At 46.3% G+C, this 21,624-nt stretch overlaps 1 protein-coding gene across 1 annotated transcript in view; it reads right to left on the minus strand.

Annotated features, from left to right (window-relative positions):
• GRM7 (glutamate metabotropic receptor 7) overlaps positions 1-21,624 on the minus strand; it is a 212,188-nt gene that overhangs the window by 8,421 nt on the left and 182,143 nt on the right. The window contains exons 9-10 of the mRNA XM_042823557.1: positions 10,030-10,276; positions 5,545-5,637 (exon numbers count right to left, since the gene is read on the minus strand). Coding sequence (XP_042679491.1) covers positions 5,567-5,637; positions 10,030-10,276 — 318 coding nt within the window. The 3' untranslated portion in view covers positions 5,545-5,566. The remainder of the gene's footprint in view (positions 1-5,544; positions 5,638-10,029; positions 10,277-21,624) is intronic.

The raw sequence follows: 21,624 nt of genomic DNA on the forward strand, positions 1-21,624 counted from the left end.
GTTTTGCACTGAGGTCACAAACAGGCAGCTGTTGGCAACAGTTGCACTGCATTCACAGCAGAAGCAACATTTCCAGGAGCAGCCATCCCAAAAGCTCTACATGCAATTGTAACGCTTCCCGTCGCTTGTGGGGGGGAGAAACGAATCAGGGCTCAAACATTCCCGGTCCCAGCCGAGGGCAATCGCAGTGCTTTCAGACAGATTGAGCTGAGAACATCCAGCCTTATCTCATAATCCTGCTTCTCTTTCTTTTGACGCCTCATTAACATGGATGTGAGGATGGGAGTGCAGCAGCTACATGTGAGAGCAGCAGCAAGGCAGGGCTGGCCTGCTGACATCCACCCTCCTCAGGAGGGGAGATTCGTTATAACTGTATGGATGACAAGAGAGCCAAATATCCTTGTATTTCACCAATATTATGGCTTAGGAATTTGAAAAATTCTCCCAGAGAGGATGTGAGGATGAGCCAAAGGGATAACTCAGCACTGCTAAGAGTTTGTCAGGCAAGAAGTGAGGGTGGGGACTGGGCCAGGAGCTATAGCAGCACACATGCAGAATCTGCAGCTTGCTCTTCTTCCAGATTTCCTGGGAGAAAAGATCACAGAAAAGGACAAAGAATGGAACAGAAGAGGAATGCTAATGCTAATAAAAGAATTAATGCTCATCTGTGTCTCAAAGATATCTATCAGCTATCTAGGTTTGTCATAATCAAAGCATCTACAGCCAAGAATAACGTGTACAATTAGCACTGTTCAAACCTCACACTACAGGGTCATTATTTAAGTACTTAAAGGATTCCATCATTTTTCTGCAGAAACAGACCAACACCTCACCTGTTTGCAGCCTTGTATCATAAAAGGCACGAGACAGCCTGTAAAACATCCCTTTGGGAGCATGCAACAGAGTGGATGTATGAAAGCACATCACCAGCACCAGGTATTCTGCAGCATTACAGAACGGGCCCTGTCCTTGTGCATGCAAACAGGAGGGCCTGCTATGGGCTGCAGGCTTTGTGCCCACCTGGGTGCTGCAGGATCCCAGCGTCCCACTGCTCCTTCCTGCTCTGCAGTGCCATACACACAGCTTCTCCAGCAAGATTTCCTGCCCACATGATAGCAGTAAGCAAAATAAATCTTGTAAGTAACTCGAGTCCAACAGTGCTTGAAGCCAAAAAGACAAAACTTGGCTGCCCCAGACCTGCCTTCAAGCCTCGGTCAAGGTCTAGTTGCATCAGATTTATTTCTGAGAGGTTTCAAAGGAAAGCTTTAAATAACTCAGACTTCTCTCAGCCATACAAACTGTGGTGGTGGCATAAGAAATAGTTATTCACCGCAGTGGATACCCTTCAAACCTTGAAACATCATGAGAGGAGTCCAACTTTGCACTGCTGAGGAGAATAATTGCAAAATCACTTGTACAACTCATAAGACGTTTAGAGAGAGAATAATTCCTGGCACGGCCTGGCTGCTGGGCAGCAAGATGCTGCCACAGATGTATGAAACCTGAAGGAAAACATTGATTCAAATCGATATTGAGAGCTTGAGAGATGGGTAAAAACTGTAATGCAGATGGAATGCATAAACGCGAATTGTGGGGTGGTGAAGGATGAGGAAGAAGGTATGTTCTTAGACAGAAATTCTGCTTCTTTTTCTTTATTAAAGAGGGAACCACATCGGACGTAGCTGGGCTCAGAAAATAGGTGTATACATAAGTAATTTCTGAAATAAATACCTCCATTTCGGTTCCTAGCTGGAATTTGCAAAAGTATGGGAGCACAAGGGCTGGATAAAGAGCCCTGCTTTCATCTCTTGACCACAGGCATGTCTGCAACAGGTCCTGACCGCTCCAGAGGCAGCTCAGCAAAAACAGTACGTACTGATCGTGAGAAGAGGGAGAAAAATCATTTCTGAGCTGTAAGAAATGGATAATAAAAAAATCTCCTGTAGTCTGCAGTGTGGCACAAGAGCAGAAAATCCAACTTATTCAAAGATGCATAAGAATTAACGTCGATAATATTTAAAAGATTCTAAACTTCATTAAATGCAAACGACAATTCGAACTGTTACAAAAAGAAACATTCTTGTTGAGTCTTTCACAGATGCCACCATTGCTGCAACTTGCTTGCAAACGGGAGCAGACAAAGCCTGGCCATGGTTTGAAGGACCATCGACAGACAGCAGTGCCCAGCAGGAGTCACACCGGCCCTGACCCTGCAGCGATGCAGCTGAGGTGCAAGAGATGTTCCCCATGTCCCATTTATTGCCCAGCTCCTTGTGCCAAGTCCAAACCAAAAGAAAAAAGCAGCTCAAGGATCAGTTAAGAACGGCAGGAAAAACACTCAGGTTTTACAATAAGAAGTAACTGAAACCAAAGCGCAAAGCTGCTGCAGAGGAAGCAACTTATAACCCCCAACTCAAGTTTCAATAGTTCAATCGTTCAGATCAATAGTTCAGAACTCTTATTTTCCTCAGCTAGAAGAAATGGGGGAAGGCTGTGTTATTCAAGAACAGATCCTTCTCAGCAGGGGGTGAAAAAACCAACTTTACCTGAAAAACTTGCTAAATAAGGAGGTTAATTTGCTCATGCATTTGGTGCCTGAGCCCCTCAGGCATGAAATCATATCATTTGGAATCCATCCTCCAGACAGGGTGCTGCAGCCCATGCACAGAAGATGATTGTTCGGATGCAACTGTGCCTTGCTTATAAAGCGAGCATATCAAGGCTAGGAGAAATCTATGATAAATGTTTATTTCTCAGTAAGTTATTCTAGAATATAAATAAATGCAGTGAAGACCTGTCAAAGTCTTTCACTTATCAATTTCCACTGCGTATTCTCATTTCTTAGCAGTCGCACTGAACAGAAAATCCTTCAAGTGAGGTTAAACACAGAGCACTATTTCTTGGGATGAAACTAGTGGGATTTAAAATGAAAATGGTGCTTCAATCTAGAAAATAATGGCTCTCCGCTGCACACTCTAAGGCGGGATGAGCTCTGCAGCAACCTGCAGTTTGGACACGAAGCTGCCAGGTCCCACGGACAGGGCTTCCTGCACAGCCCAGGGGCTGCTTGACCTGTTTGCCTCTTGCAGCACCAGCATGTTGGTCTGTAGTCACGTCATGGCTCACCTCATTCCTGCACAGTCTAAGCAATGGCACATGCATCCCAGAAGCACAACTGAGCAATGTAACGCCTTCACGTAACGCGGTGCTGCACACACCTCACCAACGATCCCAGCACTTTGCAATCACCATGGAAATTCCTCTACATACAAATTGAGCAAAAAAACCAGCTTGTCAAGCAGAAGAAAGCCTTGGGAAGAAGAGGGTGTGCACAGGTGCTGGGAGGTAATTGCAGTTGAGCCTGCAGTGCCCTGCAGAGCTTGCAGCCTGCTCCATGGGCCAGCCGGCCACAGGCAGCACCCAGCTCTCCCAGACTGGCACACAGGGTGAGGTGGGGGAACCTCAGCACGAAGCAGAAGGGGTCCATCTGCTCCATGTAAGCATCTCGCAGCCCTCGCTGGCAGGAGCACCAGGCCGGGCTGCAGACAGGAGTGCAGCACTTGTGCACTCTGTGCTTCTCTGCCTCATTTGGGCGATGGCGATTTGTCCTCCTGACCCACAGACTGCGTGGAGTTTTTCAAGCCCTGTATTTTAATCAGTCTCACGAGGAAAGAAGTCCTATTTGTCACTCAAAGAAAACGGTTTAAAAGCATTATAAACATCCTTCCATGCAGCACGTAGCAGAAATTGATACAGTCAAGCAGCATTTAAGCACCATGTTCATACTGACATACAAACATGTTACTACCAAAATAAAGTCAATTTACAACTAAGTTGATGTTTTCCCAATGTCACTGCTTTGCTTTTAATGTAGCGTCGTGTTCTTTGACTTTTTTGTTTTGCTTTATATTACTGGAAAAACAAGTCAAAACACAGCAGAGCTCCAGCAGCCAGCCCAGCTGGAAAGGAGCATTCGTGAGGGCAGCAGAGAAAGGCACCCAATGCAGAACTGCTGCAGAGCAGGCAGATTTCATGGCTCTGCACAGTGCAGATCTCAACATCTGAACAAAGAATCTGAGCAAAGAATCTGAATGGCCAACTGCCTTTTGTAGGGTGTGGATGACAAAACCTCTGTGCCTCTGCAGACACCGGTTCCTTCCATTATATGGCAATGTTACATTTATCTTTATAAAACCTGTTTTTGGAAACACGTTGGCTCCTAATGCCTTACATTTTAAACACTTTTCAAAGGTTTTACACAAAAAGGTGATCTCTCCCAAGATTCAGTCTCTCATGGTCCTGCTCTCCTTCCTTTAGCAATGTCATCTCCACGTGGTCACCTTTTACTCTTTCACATTACATTTGCAATGGCACTCTGAGCGTTTCCTCCTCCCTTCCAACTACTCTCATATTTCCCTCAACACCAACCACCAACCTTCCAGACTTCAGCCCTCAGCTAAGCCAGTCGTTCTGATGCTCACACAGAGCAGCACACCTTAAATAAGGCTTTCTGCCAGAGCTGGGCAAGTTAGAATAACAGGCATGATTCAAACACAATAAAAAGCAATTTGAACACTTCACAAGAACTCAAGCTGAATTGAAACTGGAGCTGTGGCAATTTACACCAGCTAAGGTTATTAGAGCCGGGTTTTATTTTTGCCCTGTGACTCAGTGACTCAATTCTAGCAACATTCCTACCTTTGCTGATACAAGTGCCCACCTATTAGGGATAAGCTCAACACGGTTTTGAAAGCTGTATATACAGCAATTTCTTCTAGCCCTGACTGCACAGCACCACAGCAACCAGGGCAGTGCCTTTCAGACCTGGCCAAAGCCTCAAAGGAGCAGGCAAAGCTGGATGAGCACACACAGCTGCAGATATGAGAAATAATTATTAATGGCTGTTAGCTTCTCATTCCCCTGATTTCACTAGAAAAACAGCAGTTTCTGGTTCATGGAGTCACAAAGACGACATCAGTGCAAGAGATGACCACGCAGGCAGTCACAACACTTAGAAAAAGCCAGCCCTCAAAAATTGTTCACTTGTGGTTATTCAGAAGCAGTCACCCGCAGTGAAGGAAAAAAAGTAGTTTGCAAACTTATTTTGGGGCAATTCACAATGTAAAAAAGAGTGCTTGCACATCCACATCTGTTATTTCCACACCGCCAGGCAACCCCAAAAGCATTCTGTTAGCGGCTCGATCTGATTGCCATAATCACATTTTGGTGGTTTAGAGGTACTTGAAACAATGTGAAAAAGGACCAAGCGCCTCCAGAGGGTTTCCTGCGACCCACATCCCAAGGGGGCTGCAGGGCCCACCAGGCTCCTGCCCTCCTGCAGCACTGGCTGAGCACTGCCCACTTCTGCTCTGCCCTTCCTGCAGCACGCCCTTTGCGTGGGTGCTTTCGGCAGAGGATGTGTGAACAATTTTTAAGGCAGACTCTTGTTCTGACGTAGCTGCACTAATGCACATTCCTCATTTATTCATGTGAGACAATAATTATTTGAGAATAAAGTAATAGTAAGCTAGATTTTTTCCTTACCTTTTTGGAAAGCAGGCAAAAGCTATACAGTAGGTGGAAGAGTGTACCAAGTAACAGACTTTTGAACACTCTTTCTTACTGGTGGTATGCAGTCTACAGGAAAAGTAAATACATTGGTATGTACAATGCATCTGTTCACAATAAACTCTTCAAATTTTTCCCTGTCATTGGAGCCATGATATTAATCTGACCAAAAAGCTCAGAGGAGAGCAGTACACCGATATACGAAATCAGCTCTGGGCTGGGAATAAAGGAACCAGTTCATAGAAGTTCGGGTACCTCTGAGCATGAGAGCAGCTGCTCACAGCAGAGCAGATCTGGTTGAATTTTTTCCTCTCCCCTGAACAAACTCCAGAGCATTTTGGTTTCCATTTAACATTCCCCAGTCCTTCTGCATCTCTGAGCTCACTCTTGGTTTCCTCAGCATCATTGACAAGCGTTTTAGTTTCTTCTCGTCAGAGAATGGAATAGGCAATGTCATGTCAGTGATGTTAAGAATCAACACGGATGAACACACGAGCAGAGCAGAGCGCAGCACGGCAGCATTTGCATAGCAGTGTTTGTACATCTGCAGAGATGTTTGCAACCCACATTTACTATTCACACTTTACTGATGACAAAGTCAATGTCCATTCCCAACACATGGAGAAAAACGAGGGCTGACGTGCCCTGTTCTCATCATCGTGCTGGTCAGAGTTAGGAGGTGGCAGCAAGCAGGAAAGCAATATTCTAAAATGGAAATGTTTCTAGAAAAACAGGCAGAGATTTCACTTCACTCCTGGAAATTGAATCAACTGCCAAATAGTTTCTACTTAATGCTAAGGAGAGGAGAAAGGAAAAAAAATAAAACCATTTTGAAGATGCTTGAGTACGTATTGAGTCCTCAAAGCTCCTGCTAACTTGAATGCCCACAGGCTTACAGTGCTGCTGAAAATCAGATCCTTCTAACCATTCAAATCTTAACCTTCATGGCTGGCACACAGGGACTCAATCCTTCGCTGCTTCTCACCAGATCTCAGCACAACTCCTCACATCTCCTCCTGCATGCTGCCATTCCTTCCCAGCTGCTCTTTGCCACATGGGTGTCCTCGGCTTTGCCAGAGACGCTGCACACCTCCTGTTGCCTGCACTTACCAGTGGGGTGCAACACATCTCTTGGCCTCAGGGCTTTATCAGCATAGCACAAAAGAGCAAAAGATGAGGATGAACCTGTCCACAACCACTCTCATTGATGGTGAGCAGGAAGATCTGCTGGTCCAGCCCATGAGAAGCACAACCTCCTTATTATCGAACAACTGAGATGCTGATTTCCCCATTGCTGCGTTTGGAAAAGCCATGAATTAAGGCAGGTTGCTAAGGAGAAGGAACAATTACATGTAAATCTCAATACAAGTTAAGTATGGGTTGGAGGTTCAAATGTTTTCTCAGAGTCTGACACCACTGCTGCAGCAGAAACAAACGCAGAGTCCAGCAGGAGCACCACTACCAGCTCAGCTTCAGGCTCAATGAGAAGCATCTGCCCCAGCACAGAAATCCACCAAGGACACACAGCACACAACGCACTCATTGCACAGACAGAGCTGCTGTGCCCCCAGTTTCTGCTCAACTTCGCTGCGCAATGTTTCAGAGGCAAACATGCATTAGCAGAAAAAAGCTGTTGGATGAGTAAAAGCGTGCCCATGGCAAATGGAAAACTGGAATGATTAAGAGAGTGACAAAGTTCCAGACTGAAAAGCGGGGCCTTAATATAACCTACTCAGCATGGAGCCCAGGTCAGGGCTCGGGGGCTCAGCCAGTGAAATTTCTCACTTCTGAGACATCCTGAAGCAAAAACTGCAACACAATGGATCCTTGCTCCTCCAACAGGGCAGGACATGGGATCGCTGCATTTCCAGTGGCTTTCCAGCCACATTAGTGTGGTTTCTTCTTCTATACTGGCTCTGCAATCCCAGCTTGAGCCCACCTCTCCTAAGCACTGGGACCCTGCCCACCCCTGGCCATGTCCCCCACTCCCCAGCCCAGCTCGCAGTGGGGCTCACAGCCAACTCTGAAAGAGCAAAAAAGAGACTCATTTCAGGTATTCAACAAACTGCTCCATAGATGTACACACAGAATGTTGTCTCATTAGGGGCCTGATTGACATCCCACTGAACACCATGCAAAGCTCCCATCAGATGTAGCAGTGCTCTGTGGGGATGGAAAATGTACCCTGCTACTTCAAGTACAGCAGTAGTGCATTTCATTTGATCTTCTAGTAGTACATATTAACATACATGCAAGGGATGACGTAACAGTGGGAGGTGCACCATGTAATATGAACATAGGTTGATACATGTATCTGTGTAATTAATTAGAAGTTTTAAAAGATAACGTTCTCTGCAAACGTTACAGACTGAAAAGCCCAAGATCTGCAGAAAACCATTTAACAACTGCACATGTTCTGACTGGCAAGCTCTTACAAGCAAATGTGTACTCTTCTGAGTCCTATATGTAAGCCAAGGAGACCACAGAAAGCCCTTTCCTGTCAGCTACCTCAATTTCAAAGCTGGGATGGCATCTCTCCCAGCAGACTGTGCACAGACTTCCCAGCAGGGCCAACAACTTGGGCTGGAAGGTGGGATTCTTAGGGCAGAAACTCACACATCGTGCAGGGGAGGAATGCACCCCTCACTGCCTCTTAACAGCACATCTTGGCATACAGTCCCTGGGTGTAAAAATGATTTTTAATAGGAAATACGGGGGTTTAACTGAGTCCTGGTCAATAAAAATATTTCCTTCCAGGGAAAAATGTGACTGATTTTGGGAAGGGGAGGAAAGAATCCTCCGAAGCCTGGAAACAGCAAATAAATGCAGCTCAAGAGAATGAGACCAGAAGGGGAAACCAAGAGTGTGAAACCCCCAAACTGCAGTCCCACAGGGCAACGCTTCTGTTACCACACTGAACATTTCCGCATTAGAACTTTTTTTTTTTTCTTTTTGCGTGTTTTATCTCTTTAAGTGCAAATTTTTAGATTTTTTTTTTCTTTTCTGGAGGAGAAACTCACCCCAACTCATTGGACCTGCACAGCCATCAGCGCAACGCAGTTCAGCGAATCCAACTCTCTCCTATCAGCCCTCAGGGCCTGCTTCCCTCCTCACCTTTCCTCCTCCTTCCCCCCCCCCCCCAGACAACACACAGAGGAGCTGCTCCTCATGCAGGAGGGCTCAACCCCAGCATCATAGCTGAAGAATTAGGGGTGGAAGGGCAGGGCTGCTTCCTAGCAGCCTTTGACAGCCATGCAGTGTAGCACAGTGTTCTGCAGCTCCCACTCTGGCTACAATACCAAATATAATACCAATACCCTAACACAGTAGATTTATTTCCTTGAGCGGTGAAGGTTCTGCTCAGAGGAGGCATGATACGGTCCTTCATTTGTTAGAAACATTTCCTCGCTCCCTTTTGATTCTGCCAGAACTGTGAGACAGTTCACAGTTTCTGAAGGCAGATTCTTTTTTTTTCCAGTCAGAATATGGTTTCATAGAATCATAGAGCGGATTGGGTTGGAAGGGACCTTAAAGATCAGAGTTCCAACCCCTGCCGTGGGCCGGGTGCAGGGCAGGGGCAATCCATCCACCAAGTGAGCACACCTGTATGATAAGGCACTGCAGAAACAACACACAGGGGTGAATACAGGGAGGAAAAGTGCCATGACAATAATTTGCTGGCTGCTCCCACTTTGCTTTGACAGCAGAGTTTCTGCTTTGAGGCAAATATTCAGACAGCAGTTTAATAGACAAGAAGTGGCAGAAATTGCATCAGCAAATGGATAAACGGATCACAGGCAGGCAGAGGGCATTCCTCCACATTCAGATCTGGTTTTCATAAAAACTGCAGACGTGCCCAAACCTTTCCACTATGCTACAAAGTTGTGCAGCTGTCTCCTTCCTCAGCTCCCTCCAGATTCAAAAGGAAATCAAATACATGATGGCCTCAGTATGTAATTTTGTGCTACAGTATACCACAGTACAGGCATTGAGGAAATTGGCAGCATCTTTTTGATCTGTTTTCCTTTTAAATCAATGACAAAATTTGCATTCGGTTTTACAGGACCGGATCAAGCCCGTACATGGGAACCTTCAAGGATGGTGAAGATTCTGGCAAAGAAACTTCGCAGGAGCCATAATTGTATCTCAGGTTAACGGGGCTCCCGGTGAGCTCAGCGCCTGTCCCTCCTCCCAGCCTGCAGGGTTTGCTGTGGCACAGGCTGGAGGTGCTGCGGCACCTGAGGGCGCTGGCACAGAGGAGGGGAAGGAGGAGGTTCCCTCACGTGCTGCCAACCAGCAGGACTCAAAAAGCGAGGAGGAAAGAGAGAAATTCGCGCAAACCGAAGCTGGGCCATCAAAAGTCTTTAAATGCAAAGGGCAAACGGCACGGATTCCCCAGGACTCCGGCGCTGCTCACGGTCTCTAACGCGCGCACGGCACGAAGCAGAGCTGAGTACTCACTGTTGGGGTCCACGTTCTCGCAGAGCTCCGTCTTGGCCTCGCCGTTGGGCCTGTCGCTGGGCTTGTGTGAGAGCCGGGACGACATGGTGGCGGCCGTCACCACGGCCTTGAAGCTGCGCTTCCGCTTCTGCACGTTGAGCTCGGGGTGGAAGATGATGATGTACACTTTCGGCATGTAAAGCATCCCCAGGGCCACTGAAGCACTTAGGTTCATGGATATTGTAAGTGTGGTAGTTTGTATGTAGAGCTAGGAGACAGAACACATGAGGCACTGTTACAGACCAGACTGGGCAGCGGGCGCAGCGCTTACAGCAGAACGTGGGCTACAGCCCTGGGCTCACGGCAGCACGGCCCAGCAGGGCTGCTCCGACCCATTGGGCTTCTCAGCATTCACATGGGTGCTCTGGGGCTGTAACACGGCACGCTGACCTTGTTAACCATACAAATTACTCTTCTTTTTAAATCGCTTTTTTAATGAGCTCGACCCAAATATGCGTGAGCCAAGAACTGTGCTGCAAACTGCTGTGACGTGCAGCAGCCAGCAGCTACCGCAGAACTTCAGTGCCTGCACCAACACAACCCCTCTCACACACTCACAGCTTCCTTCCACTTACAGAACGAAGAACAGATGTGGATTTCAATAAAACTGGTATAAACTGCAACTTACGTCTACTCTAAGTTATAAAAGAAGAGCATTAAATCCATAATAATATGGGTTAGTAAAAACTTGCCGTAAAAAAAAAAGGAAGGTTTTTAAAATTATTTTTAGTATGCTTTAATTCTGTACATTGAAATAACTGTGCAGACAATACACAGTGATTTGTGTGTTCCCAATGCTCAGCTATGTTTAGTATGAAAACCTTGTGTATGTGCAAGCTGGAGATCAGCTGCTCTCATGAGATGAGTATTCAAAGGAACACAAGGATTGCCAAGTGTACTCTGCAAACACAGAAAGCAGAAAAGCCTTTCTTTTTTTAATTACCTTTTAGAGGAAACACTTGATAAGTGAACTATAACGATTATTGTGAGTTAAAAGGCACAGAGACAGCACAATACAGGTGCAAAGGAGCTGAAAGAAGAAGTAAACTCCCTGCAGATCCTGCTCAAAAGGTAAATATATGGTACATCCATTCACGTGCAGAAGATAATACACACTGTGGGCAATTCCTTCAGAACACTGTTTTCTCTTCTCCTGCTATTCAGTGCTAATCAGTTTGCATTTCTGCTGGAAGAGCTCAATAAATAAATACAACGGCACAGGAAAATGCTGACCCTGCTCAGATACTTCCAAAGTTCCGCACTTGGAAAAATATGAATGTTTCTGGACTTGCTGTTATATCTCCATAACTGCTGCTATCAGACTCATTAAGACAACCACTAGAAGCAGTAAGGTGCCTACAGAAAACATAAGAAATGTGCTGTGCATGACGTCTCTCCATACCAAAGCACACAAGCAAAGACTGCAGTGCCTTCTCAACATTTCTGTACCCGTTATCAGAAGGGAATGGCACTGATGTGATCAGAATTTTGTCAGTGCTGGAACGTTAGGACAAATCCCATCCTACCCTGTGAAGCAGTGCTGGGCCAAGTCCCACCATGCAGCCATGTCGTGAAAAACACACAGTGTTGTTCTGCAACCTCGCTTCCCTGGAGAACATAAGAATCCTTACAGAGAAAGCAGGAATTTGGACCACTGGAGGACAGAATAAAGCTGCTGGCTGAGCACTGCAGCATAACACACTGTGTTCTGCAGGCAAAAACACCACCTCTGTGTTGGACTGCCAACTTTATCCACTCTGCTCCTATTTCTCCTTTGGCCTCTCTGCCAACTGCTCCCCGTAGGAGCTTTGACAAACTGGCCAGCAATGTGACCTGGTGTTGTGTCAGCACAGAGTGAGGAGCAGCAGCTGCCATACCCACAGTGTGACAGCACTGGAGCCTTCAGAAAGGAGACATGCGGCTGAGCAGGAACTACTTTGAAAAGCACTAAACACCAAGAAGGTTTCAAACGGATCCTCAGCAAGAGAAGTATTTGTTACCTTTGCCAGGCACTGTCTGCATCCTGGAGCAGCTGTTTGCCTTGAGATGTGATGCCAACACCTCTTTTTGGGAACAGAACACCACGCTCTGAGAGAAGCACTCTGCCCCGCTCCTTGGGAAGTGCTGCTCAGCCATGGCTGCTGGGCTGTGTGCTAAGCTGTGGGTGCTGGAGCTCAGCAGTGTGGCTGCAGCATTCCTCAGCCATTCCCCATGGGCTGCTCCATGTCTGGGCTCCCAGTGCGACTTCCCCAGTGCTCCCACCCTGCAGGGCTGCTGCCATCACCATCCGTGCCTGGAGCCTCTTAACTAGGTGCATGCAGGCACTGAGCACCATTTCCCCATGCTGCTATGGGACGGAAGGTCAGCCCGCTGTGCAGTTATCCCAGCAGTGGGGTCCTCTGCAGCAGTGTGCCAGCAAAGGCTCCTGCCTGGGAATCGCCGATGGGAGATAAAAGGAGAGCGAGAAAAGAGCTTTTGTAGAACAAGGCAGGATGAGTGACACATAATGCTTCTCATGACAAATGGGAGCTTTATAAAGATAAGGGAAACTAAGAGATATGCTTATTATGCAGAACCTTAGTTTTATGTATTTTATCTCTGCTTTGTGGCTTTACCAGTCAAACATAAAAATGCAGTTTACATGAAACTATTTCATTTCTTATTTCGCTTCTTCTGATAAATTCTCTGAAAGCATTTTAGATGAATGCAAATTGGTGATTTAAAATACAAAGAATGAGATTTAACCAACAATGCAGGTCTGATAACTCATACGTACCTTTCATAGATGGCGAGTGAAACCCGGTTTCCAAACTGGAGATGAAATTAAGAAATTAAGAAGCAGATTCAGCAAGGGAGGCTCTAACTTGAAGTGAACGAGAACTAGGGCTGAGCTGAGTGCTTCCAGCAGAAACCAAAGCTTCCTAAAGTGGTGCTTTTGGTCTGCAAGCCCAATTCCACTGAGGTTTGAAGCTACATTTGCTGCACCATGAGGACAAAGCCACCTGGGGGTCGCTCCCTCGCATCCTTCCCAGGCAGGCTCTCATTTCTGATGGATTCCAACCTGGTGTTAAACACACTGCCGTTACAGCTACCAGTGCATCAGACTTTGAAGCGCTGCACTGGAGAAAAGGAAGCCCTAAGGATATCATTCACATGCAGAGACACCTAGCTCTTATCATCTATTTTACATAAAGGATTCCCATTTGAATTTTAGATTTCGGTATTTTGCAGATTCTTGCTCTATTCATGCAAATGATGAAAATTACCCTAAAAACCTTGAAAGAAAATCAGACTGGTCTCAAAAATACGCATCTAAGAACCAGCAATTTATATAGTGCAAAAAATATCAGTGGACAATTTTGTACGAGTGAGAATGGATCTCAGAAGCGAAGCACCACAGGACCAGGCCTGTCAGTCTGCACTAATGCAGCCCAGGTTTGCATTGCTGGGCCATGATCGCTGAACTGATAGCAGTATTCCTTAGAAAAGACTTTTTAGCAGTTGGCAGTACTTTTTGTAGGCTAATTCTTTGCATTCATAGTCTAATCAGGAGCAAGAGTTCCTTTTATCTAACTCAGCATTGTAATTAAGCAGTGAACGGTGTTATTTGGCAATATGGAAATAAATGGGTAACTTCAGATATTTCTGGGCTTGTGTTATCACAAACCAATTTATCTCACTTTTATATGGGAATTAAAACAAACGTTCTTACATATGAAGTAGGCAGTTTATAAATCTCCCGGAAGACTTCGAGGTCATGTGAAGATTTCAGCTCATCTCTTACATTACGTTACACAGACATAAGGACAACAAATATCTCTTAATAAAAACCAGGATTAGCTCCCACTGCATGATGTGTCTGCAAAAATACGGAAAGCAAAAAGACTTGAATGCAAATGTTCTCAGACATTTTAGTGCCTAACGCCCCTTTCTGCACCAAAGGCAGCAGGGCATTTTAAAGGCAAATTAAACGAAGCTGAGATGCTTTTTACTCACTGGAAGTTTTGTTCTTTGCATAGAAAGAACCAGTGCCCTCTCCCTCCTGATGAGCTGTGGCCGTTTGCACCTCACCCAGCAGTCAGGACTGAGGGCAGACGTCACTGCAGAGAAACAACGGTGGCAGAGAACCCCTAAAACCGTGTTGGTGCAGGAGAGCACCATTGGCAGCCCCAGCTCCCTGGTGGGACTGATGGATGAGAGCCTCAGGGAAAGGCAGCCCCTCCAGGCAGACACGGGCACATGGCAGCTCAGCTGCAGACACCGCACTGCGCTGCACGCTGGTGACTTGCAGGACTCTGCCTCCATTCCCATCCCTTTGAGCATCATAACCTGCTGAAGCTGTCGTTTAGCAGTGCCCTTTAGAGAACAGAGCAGCTTGAAAAAAGCCCCACTCAATCTCTTTTCCCAGATTAGAAGGCTTTAGCAGCGCTCAGGGCAAGTGGTTTGCCCTTCTTTCAGGCTAACATCATTTTGAGGGGAAAGAAAAAAAAGCCACAACAGCAACAAAGTCTTGTGGGCAGCAGGTTCTGGCATCCCCGGTGACTTTCCAGGAGGATCGCTTTTTCAACAAAAGTGGCAAATATCTGTCTTGGATGCAGGGAGCAGAGATTGGCCATTGCAGGGGGGATCGGACAGATGAGATGGGGACCACACCGTGTGCCCTCCACTGCAACCTCCTGCTCCTAATGCTATTAGCATAATCCACACCATGCCAGCAGCTCATCATACTTTGTTGCCTTTGATTATTTTGTCAGTGGGACACACGCACAGCCCAATGCTCTGTACGTGTGACAACGCCAGGCGCTGTGACACCAAGCCATGCAGTGCTGTAAGCTGCCTGGGCTCAATACCACTGGCTGAGCACCACACAGCCGGCAGCACAGCCACAATACTGGGTGGGAGCTCACTGAACGTACTCTTGCCCCATCACTCTTCAACCTGTCATTTCCACTGCTCAGCAACCGCACCTTTTGATCCCTGTTGTGAAGATTCAACTCTTCCTTTGTTTTACAGAATTTCACAACTTCATGAACCCAACCGACTGCAACGCTGTTGACCATTAGAGGAAAACTAACTTACCCTTGTTTGAGCAGGAAGGACGCTAGGTGGTGTTGGAAAGAGAGGCCAACAGCTGCACCCATTCGTGCACAGAGCACAGAGAAGCCCTTCTGCTCTATGAGCATCAGTGGAGCTTCAGCACCTCAGCAGTGTGGCACAGGAACGCTATGTAAATTGTGGTGCTCAACTTCTACAAACGACAACGGATGCTACCCAGGGGACGTTTGATAAACAAATCATAGTAGTTATGCTGATTGCAGTTATTACAGTACAAAATAGCAAGGCACGCAAATAGCCTCTGCGAAACGTCTATGCGAATGTCACAGAATCAGTCACACCATCTAATTATAAATTCTCTGCTTGGTAATTATGTGAAAGGTGACACTGGAGAAAATGATGGGATTTCAGTGTCAGAAGATTTCCCTTTACCCACTCTGTGTTCTGCAGGCTGGCAGCACTGGGGGCTCGGCTGGAACAGCCGTGTGCTGGCGGTGCTGGAGGTGTGCAGTGCAGCAGCTCTGCAGATGGAGCCCTCTGTGAGGAACCTCCACTCCTACTTACTGCAACTTCAAGAAAAGGAGACTTTCTGTGCTGTGTCTTGATTTAAGAAGCCCAGAAATGGGGCAGGACTGTGATCCTTGCTGTAGGCCATCTCCATTCCTGACCTCACCGACTGCAAGATTAGAAGGTCTTTAATTTTACAGAATCAACCCGAAACGCCCTTCTGCAGGCCACTCACTAGCAGGTGGGGCTCTGGCACTCAGTGCCCATCGACTTCTACATCCCCTACATTTATATACACTGTACAGAAATACGCAACACACTTGTGGCTACGACAGTTCAACTGACATTAAATGGACTGAAGCAGAATTAAGTGGCGATGAGGTAAACATATATTCTTTCTTTTCAACTTGATTTCCAAGCTGAAAACCACGTTTGTTCTGCATCTTGGAGAGGAGCTCTGTGCTCCTGATGGGAAGCACGCACTCCTGCTTACAGCAGACCCAGGGCTGGGTGACTTTCAGCAGCGAGCACAGCGGGGTTGTTAAGTTAGTGTTCTTCATAGGGTCATTTAGGCTGGAAAAGACCTCCAGCATCCCCAGACCTACGTCCACCTCACTCCTCCATGCCCCCTGACCGCGTCCATTAGTGCCACAAGCCCACAGCTCTGGAACACCTCCAGGGATGGTGACCCCAGCACTCCCCGGGCAGCCCATAGCAGTGCCTGTATCAGTGCCTGACTGCTTTTTCTGAACATCTCACAGAGTTACTTCTGGTAGGTCAGATACAGCTGCTGGTTAACCTTGCAGGTGTATTTCAGTGGAACTGAAAAACAGAACTCCACAGTAACAGCAAAGGATTCACAGCATAGCATCACAATCCCTTAGGAGGTACGAAAGGGAAGATTGAAGTTTGGAAAGCAGCTCCTCAAATTACTTTTCCACATGCCAATAACAACCATATCTCACTCTAGAAAGAGCTGATCAGCCATCTGCCTGCCCTCAGCAAGCAAGAGCTCACATGAGCACAGCAGCACTTGTCTGCTGCATCAGCCCCAGCCCCTGATGGGCTGAAAGCAGGATGGCACCCTCAAAAATCTGAAGATCCATTTTTGTCAGGGCAGTTCAAGACAACTTTCTTCCAACAGTCTTTTAAGTTTTGTTCTTTTTTTAAAAATTATTGTTTGCAAATAAGGACATGAATAGAAATCACACTCTTCTGTTTTTGTTTTGCTCTTCTGCTTTGTTTTAACTTAAAAAAATATTGAACGTGATCTGTTTGTTTATCCTTCATTAAATAGAACTTTGGAGTTTTGTATGAACTATCACAGTAATGACAGATCACCATATAACAAACATCATGGACCTGGTGAGCTTCAACCACGCACTCAGCTGGAGACAGCCACTGCTCCTACCACAAGAATGGGATGGGAGATGAGAACAGAGACCAGATATGAAGAATCAGAAGCAGAAAACAAAAGATGTCATTATCTGCCCCAGGAAACAAGCCGAGCCCTGTGTGCTGTGTGCAAAGCACCCTCACCTCATCAGCTCCATCTCCACAGGGCAACCTGCTCTGCACAACACGTGCCACATGGAATGACAACATTCTGTTGTCCCAGGCAAGCAAACACAAGCAGAACTCCCTCCAAGAGTTACGTCTGTAAGTGCTGCCTTCCAGGACTGTAAATAATAACAGGTTACTGCCCAGACCTGCTCTTCTTCTGGGCTAGATTAAAATTTGCCATGGTTTTGCATGTCAAAGGGAAAACTGAGGTTATATTCTGATGGATTTCCTCCTGCAAAGGCCAAGTGCAAGGCAGACCACATAGCAAAGCATGTTCCAGAAGCACCAATTTCCAGTTCCCTCTGCTCGCACTATAGAACTGCTCCTTCTGATGTCACACTGCCAAAACCAACTTAAATTTTCATGTCCTAAATCAGAGCACCCGACACATCTAGCTTTTCAGCTTGCATTTCATGACCAAACAGGCAGAGCAAAGATGAAGTAAATACAAATATTTCCAATACGTTTCAGCTATTTGTGTCAATTATTTTATACAGCTTGTTCCCTTATAAAAGGAATTTCCTTATGCAAGAAATTTGCACGCATCAGAAAAAATATTTATGGATTATATCTGTAACTTGAATGATAATTCCAAATACTAAATGCTAAGGCACTTGCTCTGAGGGTTACTATGCAGATGAAGGAGGAATTTTGTCTCTCCCTCCTTTGAGAGAAACTCTAGGAGCTTATCTAGAAGGAAATTAAATTATTCAGATAATTGGACTGAGCAATGAAGGCAAGGGATGTTGCTGCTTTCAAAGGACATCACATGGCTAAAAGAGAAATTGAAGCAGCATCAAAGACAATCCCACAAATCAGATAGTTCACACAGTACGTACTGCGGGGATTGGACATCTGCTGGAGAAAGGAATCTGCTTTACCTCTGTGTCACTTACAGACACAACGAAGATGCCCACGAACTGCTCAGAACCTTTAGGAGTTGCTAAGCCAAGAAACAAGCAGTGATGGCCCCAAATCAACAGAAGATTAAAGTGGTTTTGAATTTGGGACACGCTGGAACCACGGCACCCTCTGACCTCATGACAGTTTTGAATGCTGTCATCTCTGAAGCAGGGATTTGGCACAGAAGGATGTGCCAGCAAAGCAAACTTTGTGCAAAATAGTGATGCTTGGAGCAGGGTCCTCCGTGTGCGTCCAGCACTGAGATAGGATGTGTCCTCGTGCTCTGCTTCTGGAACCCAGCACAGGGACCAAGCTGCTCAGCTGCAGTCACTGCACAGCCTTCAGGCAATAACAACCAACAGCCACAGCCCGGTTGGGCAGCTCTCAAGCACAGGCAGGCACAAACAGCTCAGGAACCCATTATCAATCCTCAGAACTGTCTAGTGTCCCCTGCTTGACATTCATGATAATAGCAGTACAATAAGTATCACAAAAGAGACAAACACAAAGCAGTGTATGTCCCCCATTTCTATTATTAAAACAATGGCTTTTCCCTCCCCCAGTGACTGAGCACTTAGCTTTTTGGAGTTAGAGATAATTTGTCATGTCATTTTTTCTGAAGATTACATCATTGGAGAAAGGCTTCGTTTCATTCCTCACTGCTGCACTCCCAAATTGACTGACACACAATCTTGGCATTTTAGGGTATTCAGCGCCAGGCTTCGGCTGCTGGTATAAATCACATTTCTTCACTCTTACTGCATTTTATTCATTTTATACATGACCAGAGATTAGAGTTCAAATGAAATAGATTCTGCTATCCTTCTTATACTCCAGATGCTATTAGTCTAGAAATCTTTAATTTTACTCACTTCAACTACTGAATTATTCAATGCAAGGGGAAAAAACAACACGTGATACTCTGAAACTCCAAACAAAATAAGCAGAGGACACTGACTGCAGGAGGGGACCTCTGCCTAACACGCCTGTGATGCACACCTGCAGGTACTGCCCAGCAGCACCAATATCTCGGGGCACACACAAACCCTTTGCACCTCCATGCAGGGGTTGGCATTTGAGGTGCCAACATCAGCCACGAACTGATGATTTCAAGCAGCCTAACACCTGCAGTTCCCCACATCACCAACTCCTGCTTTCAGCCTACGAGAGAATGCTTGTGGAAGTGGCACAAAGAACTCAAAGAAAGGCTGGCAAGCCAGCAGGAAGCCAGAGCCCCAGAAAGGAGCGGGGTGCAACCTGAACCTCTCAGAAACACCTGAGGGAGCCAGCACTGCTCCTGACCGCAGCGAGCAGACTGCCTGGCCGCAGCTACAATCCTGCTTCACCTAATAGTTGCTAAATGAACACGAGGCAAAGCTATTTCACATTTCTTCTTAAATTATTAACGTATTCTAGGATAGAAAATAAACTTAGGTCAATTGCCTTCAAGTCGATTCCATTTCTGTTTTATGAAGGAATAAGCAAGAGTGAGTATCGAGTGAAAGGTATCGATTATAGAAATGAACAGTAAGCTAATGTGTGCATAAGTAAATACATAAATGGGCAAACGGACCAGGAAACTAAAAATATTATGACCCCCATAAATATCCCTGTGTAATAAAGCAGCCTTAAGGAACGCTGCCACCTGGACCAGCTGCCTTGCTCTCTGGAATTCACTCTGCAGTTATCCAGGACACAATTCATACGTGCTAATTCACACGTTAAGAAAAGGAAAAAAAAATACGTTCTCCTTGAAAAACAATTTAAGATTCTTTAGATTCTGCCCTGACAGCATGGTAGGGCAAACATCTACCATCCCCAGTCTGAGAATTCAAATGTTCTCAGCACAGGTCTCTATCAGACCAGAGAGGTGCTGGCATTTGTTACTTGCCAGGAAAACCTGAGATGTCAGGCTGTGCATCTCCCCACACTGCGGGGGTCTTTCCCTCTGGAGAAAAACAAATAAGGCGTGGAGGAAACACAGAGAAAGCAGCAGAGCATGGCAAGAGGAAGCACCCAGCACGGCCATGGAGGAGCCTGCCCTGCAACGGCGCAGTGCCAGCAGCCTGAACTAGGGCTTGGGCACGTGGAGAAAACAGATGAAGGAAACCGCACCACAAACTGGCACCTGGGTACTGGGCCATGTACTGAGTGTACTCTGAACAAACAAACACAGCTTTCCAAAGCCTCAGCTGCCCGAGGCCATGCGATGGAGCTGCAGCTTCCAGTCTGCTTGAAGTAGGGCTGGGTGCACAGGGGAATGCAAACTGACGGAACAGAGAAATGACCTCAAACAGCCACTGAAACACACCAACAATGCAGATATTTCTATAATTCTACAAATTTAAACTGCAGAACAAAAGAGATTTACTTGCTAATTGTTGTGTCTTCTTAAACGTTACCTTTTCCTGGCGAAGCAAAAATGTTTGTCCAAGTGGCACTGACTTGGGTTGAGGCTACACAGATAGTACATCATATAAAAAGCCAAACCAGACAGTTTTAGCATTGTGGTGCTGGTAGAGCCCCAGGAACAACACAGCAGCTATGTATGGGTAGAATGCAGAGGCAAGGTGCCATGGGTATCCTATTCACAGCAACCGGAGCACAGCCTGCTTCGTTCTCCCCTGCAGCAGCCAGGCTGGAAAAATTGTTTTTTCCTTAAAGCATTTTCCTGCACTGTTTCTTTCTCTATGCAAAAAGCACAAATAAATGTGAAAAAGTAACAAACCGACCTTTATTTACAGACAGATCTTCTCAATTGAGAGCGAGCAGTCTAGCAGCACAGAAGTATGCATTTATTCAGTAAAACTTCTACTGACCTTCCTCTCAGGCAGTCTGCACACACACTGACAGTGCCAGGAGCAATGAGGGGTGCTGCACGCCCTGCCCTGGGCACAGCTCTGCCTGCACACCCTGCTGCTGCCCGGCGGTGCACTGCATGGAGCTGCAGGGGAGATGCGGTCAGAATGGCCTCAATGGAACTGAAGGGCTGGCCTCTAAGGAAAGGGGATGGAAACGTGGAGATGCGAGAGCCTCTGCCACAGCTGTGAGCACCCAGGTTGGCTCTTTTTGCTCCATGTGCTCTTATTTGTGCGGGCAGTTGTGGCACAGTGCAGGCCGGCTCCTCTGCCACGCTGCTGACACACACAGCAGCTCAAGTTTTTGCACCACGTTGTCATGGCAATGCAACGTCTGCAGGTGCAGCTGAGAGCACGCTGCTGCTCTGCCTTGGCAGTGCTGGGGAACGCTGCCAAAATTATTCACAGCTTGGAAATCAGGGAGGTGCAAATGCCCTGATGGCTTCCCCCTATTATATACTATTAACCATTTTGGGCTTTGCAGTTTTCTTTAATTTTAGTGGATGGTAAATGAGCCAAGCCTTACATTACAAAGGCAGACAGCCCTTTCATTTCATCCATTTAGCTCTTCCAAAAATAAAATTTATAATTCAAAATAAGTGTGGGCATTTTTATAGGTTTATAATCACACATTAGTAAGTTAATATTGCAAAACAGAAGGAAACCACCA

This window comes from Centrocercus urophasianus, unplaced genomic scaffold, assembly GCF_019232065.1.
Source record: "Centrocercus urophasianus isolate 14NV4802_14NV808 unplaced genomic scaffold, USGS_Curo_1.0 seq_22, whole genome shotgun sequence".
Classification (NCBI taxonomy): Eukaryota; Metazoa; Chordata; class Aves; order Galliformes; family Phasianidae; genus Centrocercus; species Centrocercus urophasianus.